This window comes from Penaeus monodon, chromosome 4, assembly GCF_015228065.2.
Source record: "Penaeus monodon isolate SGIC_2016 chromosome 4, NSTDA_Pmon_1, whole genome shotgun sequence".
NCBI lineage: Eukaryota > Metazoa > Arthropoda > Malacostraca > Decapoda > Penaeidae > Penaeus > Penaeus monodon.
Genome location: NC_051389.1, coordinates 53,536,465 through 53,541,464, shown reverse-complemented (window position 1 = coordinate 53,541,464; position 5,000 = coordinate 53,536,465). Strand labels below are relative to the sequence as shown.

Here is a 5,000-nt window from a genome sequence, read left to right as displayed (position 1 = left end):
AGCCTCCCGCGGAATAGCCTGTTGCAGGATATCCTCCGTACCCATACCCAGTGGAAAAGCCTGTGCTGCCTGGATAGCCCGGGTAGCCTCCGAACGGCCGAGTACTTCCTGGATATCCTGGCACGGGCTGAGGGCCAGATGGGTATCCTGCAACAGGTCGCGTGTTTCCAGGGTACCCAGAACCAGGCTGTGTTCCAGTTGGGTATCCGGGCACGGGCTGATTACCGGATGGGTATCCTGCAACAGGTCGCGTGTTTCCAGGGTACCCAGAGCCCGGTTGTGTCCCAGTCGGATATCCCGGCGCGGGCTGAGGCCCAGCAGGGTATCCTGTGCCAGGCCTCGTACCTCCAGAAACGGGATTTGTTCCAGTTGGATATCCAGAGGCAGGTTGGGATCCCGTTGGGTAGCCACTATGAGGGACTGTGCCGCTTGGATAGCCTGGATTAGGATTGTAAGGTTGCGAGGGGTATCCTGGCTGCGTGGGGTAGCCAGGCCTTGTACCCGAAGTGCCAGTGGAGACACCTGTTGCAACCCCAGCTCCTGTTGCACCCGTGGCAGTGCCTCGGTTGTTTCCAGTGTTCCATCCATATGAGCCTCCTCCGGTGCTGCTTGTACCAGTGCTACTGCTACTTCCACTGCTGCTACTGCTGCTAACACTGCTGCTACTGCTGCTACTTCCACTTCTGCTACTACTACCAGAAGAGCTGCTTCTTCTGAACCATCCGCCAGAACTTCTGCTGCTGCTCCGCTTCCGCTGCTGCTGCTGCTGCTGGACGACGACGAACTGCTGGACCTCCTGCCGAACCACCCACTTCCTCTCGATCGAGAGGAAGACGATCTACTCGAGCTTCTTCTCGCAGGGGACCTCTTCTCCCTCCTTAGCTCGCGTGCGCTGCCTTCGCTTTCGTTTCCCTTTCCTGCTCTCCGCTTCTGCTTCATTTCTTCTCTCGCTTTCTGTTCACTTCCTGTCCTCGTCCTCGTCTCGAGTTCCGAAAGCAGGAGCGAGATCACGTCTTCGTCAATCCCCTCCTCATGCTTCAGTTTCCTCAAGACGTCGACAAAATGCTCCAGAGGGTCGTCGTCCTCATCCTCACTGTCGTCTTCGTCTTCCTCGTCTTCAGCTGCCAGCAAGGCCAGAATGTCTGGGTCGTCGAGAACGTCGGCGTCGCTCTGGTCACTGATCTCGCTGACATAAGCGTCTTGCCAGAGCTCTGGTTCTGCAAAGAAAGATCGCTCTGAATGCCATCGTCACCATGATTTCTTCTGTTCGAAAAAAAAACATAGCATGAGCAGTAAGTAACAAGGATGCTCATGATAATGTCGACTGCATGAAAAACTATATCATATTTTGGAAAATAAAGGATACGAATACCAGGACAGGCTTGAATACTTATGCATATTAAGTTATAGTGTGTGTGTATATTGTCATAATAATATCATCATCGACGAAAACTATATATATATTTAATATTATATATATTATATATATATACTAGTGTATATATAATATCATCATATATATATATATATATATATATATATATTATATATATATACATAATACATATTATGATATATTATATATATATATATATATATATAATATATTATTAGTTGTTATAGTATGATTGTTGTGTGTTTATATTATTGTGTGTGTGTGTGTGTGTGGTGCGTATATACATGTTTACTTGTGATATATAGTCATTGATATTAATATATATATTATATTTTATGTAACAAATACACACACACACACCACACACACACACACACACACACACACACACACACACACACACACACACACACACACACACACACACACACAATATATATATACATGAAACCTAAATAACCTATGCAGACTAGAAATGAAGGAAGATAAAAAATCACAGAGACTTGAGGAAAATTAATGAGTGATTTCTTCTCCTGTATTGCCTGCCATTTTGCATCTTCTGAACAACGCAAAGAAAACGGGCTCTGTGCCAAAACAAACCTCGATAAAGCTGGGAAGAAGCATAGGCCAAGAGGAGAGCCACCGCTAGGACCTGGAAGAGCGCCGCCATCCTGGCACGGGAGGCAGCGAAGGACTGAACAAACTGGCACTGAGAGCCAACGCTGCCTCGTGGCATAGAAAACGGGAGGACGAAATCCATTCAGAAATTAGTGTGTGGAATGTTGCCTTTTGAGTCATGTTTATGTGCGTTTGTTTTTGTTTGCGTATTTCTGTGCCTCTGTAGAGAGAAATATAGTTTTTGCTCTTAATTCTGCAGTTTAGTGGAATTGAGAATGTAATATTTGGTCCAGAAATAAGATCAGCAACGAAAGATGACGAGAAGAAAATATTTCCAAATCATGTAACTAACACATACTGACCGATTTTTTTTTTTTTTTTTTTTTTTTGCGTAGTTTTGAGGGGATTTTATAGCTTAGTAAATGCCTTTGTAAAAAAAAAAACTTTTCGTTTCGTTTGTCAAGTGAAATAGAATGCGTTTGTTTTTGTTTGCGTATTTCTGTGCCTTTGTTGAGAGAAATATAGTTTTTTCTCTTAATTCTACAGTTTAGTGGAAATGAAATGTAATACTTGATCCATTGTATATATATTTGTGCATATGTATTTCTGTATACATATTATATATATATATATATATATATATATATATATATATATATATATATATGTGTGTGTGTGTGTGTGTGTGTGTGTGTGTGTGTGTGTGTGTGGTGTGTGTGTGTGTGTTTGGTTGTGTATATGTATGTGTATATATATGTACATATATAAGCATATATATAAGCTGATGCATGCACACACACACACACACACACACACACACACACGCACACACACACACACACACACACACACACACACACACACACACACACACACACACACACACACACACACACACACACACACACACACACACACACACACACCACCCATTCCCCAAATAAATTGTTCATCATCCGTGTGACAGGCGGGTACACTGTGTTTATAACAATCTGTGCTGTGATTGGAAAAGAGATTTAGCAACGCTTGAGTATCAAATCGCCTCTCGCGTTGTTTGCTTTGGAATTCTTCAGCCATACTATTATTATCATCATCAGTATTATTGTTAGCATTACCTGTGTATCATTATTGTTGACGTGAATTATTAATATGAGCATCATTATGGTTAGAATTATTTCTATCATCTATACTACTATAATTTTATCTTTATATAAGACATTGCTAATAATAATAATAATAATAATAATAATAATAATAATAATAATAATTAATAATAATAATAATAATAACAATAATAATTTTACCATTATTATTATTATTATTAAGTATTTATATATATGTATGTATATACATATTTTTTTTTTCAGAATCTTACTGTATCTTTTTTTCGCTCTTTTATTTCTATTAGGTTCACACTTTCTCTCTCTCTCTCTCTCTCTCTCTCTCTCTCTCTCTCTCTATATATATATATATATATATATATATATATATATATATATATATATATATATATATATATATATATATATATATATATATATATATATATCGTTTTCTAACTCTCACTCACTCACTTTCTAACTTTCTCTGTCTGTCTCTTCCTTCCTCCCTTCCCGCTTGCCCCCCATCCCTGTCCTTCAGAAAGAGAGAGAGAGAGAGAGAGAGAGAGAGAGAGAGAGAGAGAGAGAGAGAGAGAGAGAGAGAGAGAGAGAGAGAGAGAGAGAGAGAGAGAGAGAGAGAGAGAAGACCATGATGGGTGTATAATGGTAGCCAAGGGGGTGAGGGTGGGGTGGGGTGGGGTAGGGAAACAAGGGTGATGGAGAATGATCAGTTTATCGCATAACTTTGTCAGGAAACAAAAAGATTTTATTGAATTTTATTTGACTGGATTTCGAACATGTCAAAATCTCGTCACAGTTCCAACACACTAGCTTCGTTTATGGCTCTTTATCCCTTCTTTTTTCGGCATGGTAGCGTTGCTAAATTTATTCAGTGGGAATAATGTGGGATATTTGAAAGTGTGGGTGTGCGATTCCACAACACAACGGATGCACGAAAAAAAATTCCTTGAGTTTTCGTCAAGTAGTGTAGAAGGAAAATCAAAGCCTCAAACGTGTTCATTTGCGAGGAATTGTGCCCGTCCGCTGTCGAAGCTCGCCAACGCCAGTCAGACACGTCCTCATCCCGCTATGTCTCCGCCAACATCTCGTCGTAACTCCAGATCACCACCTCCTTCTCGACACCGCTTTTTCCCGAGCGAAGTTCCACAGCGAGAGCCTCCTCCCCCTCCCACCCATCCAACACTACTCGATTCCTCCCTGTTTCTGCCCGCCCTTTCTGCAGCTCTACCCGAGTACCGTCTAACACTCGTCATCGCTTTCTTCTTTCGGCACTGATGAACATTGCTAAACTCATATCTCGTGCATCCTGCCAACTTTGACCGGGACTCACGCTTCCATCAACCGGCTAGTGCGGCTGGAGGTGCCTTCAATAATGCACTGGAAAAGATCGTACAAGAACGCAGGTTACCGGTAGCATCAGGGTCAAGATCGGTCGATATCACTCGTAACTTTGAGGTGTTTCGTCTAACTAGTAATACTTTTGGCACATTCTGAATGTCCGTCAGTTCAAATATACCTTTTAACTCTTTATCTGTCCTTTCTTTCTGTTTTACGGTGATTTTAACGATGTGTCTAGAAACAACTATGCTATTTTTTATATCGGAACTTGAAAAACTTACAAACCATTCAATTTAAACTGGAAGTGTACAGTCCCCTTTGTAACTATTACTTCCCGGATAATGTACCTTTTCACCTCTTCTGGAAAAACTCAGTATTCATAAGTTAAGTTATAACATTCGCTCAGTGCCACATTTTGAATCTTCTACATCGCAAGGTCTATACCCAATACCTTATCAATTTGACATCATTACCGTATGTGAAACAAAACTAACAGGCAACATACAAAACCTCTTCCATATTCTATA

At 41.2% G+C, this 5,000-nt stretch overlaps 1 protein-coding gene across 1 annotated transcript in view; it reads right to left on the bottom strand.

The window, feature by feature from the left end:
* Positions 1-2,085, bottom strand: part of LOC119572342 — an 18,716-nt gene extending 16,631 nt beyond the window's left edge. The window contains 3 exon segments of the mRNA XM_037919411.1: positions 1-751; positions 754-1,217; positions 1,997-2,085. The exon segment at positions 1-751 is cut by the window's left edge and continues 543 nt beyond it. Coding sequence (XP_037775339.1) covers positions 1-751; positions 754-1,217; positions 1,997-2,066 — 1,285 coding nt within the window. The 5' untranslated portion in view covers positions 2,067-2,085.
* Between the last annotated feature and the right edge of the window lie 2,915 nt (positions 2,086-5,000).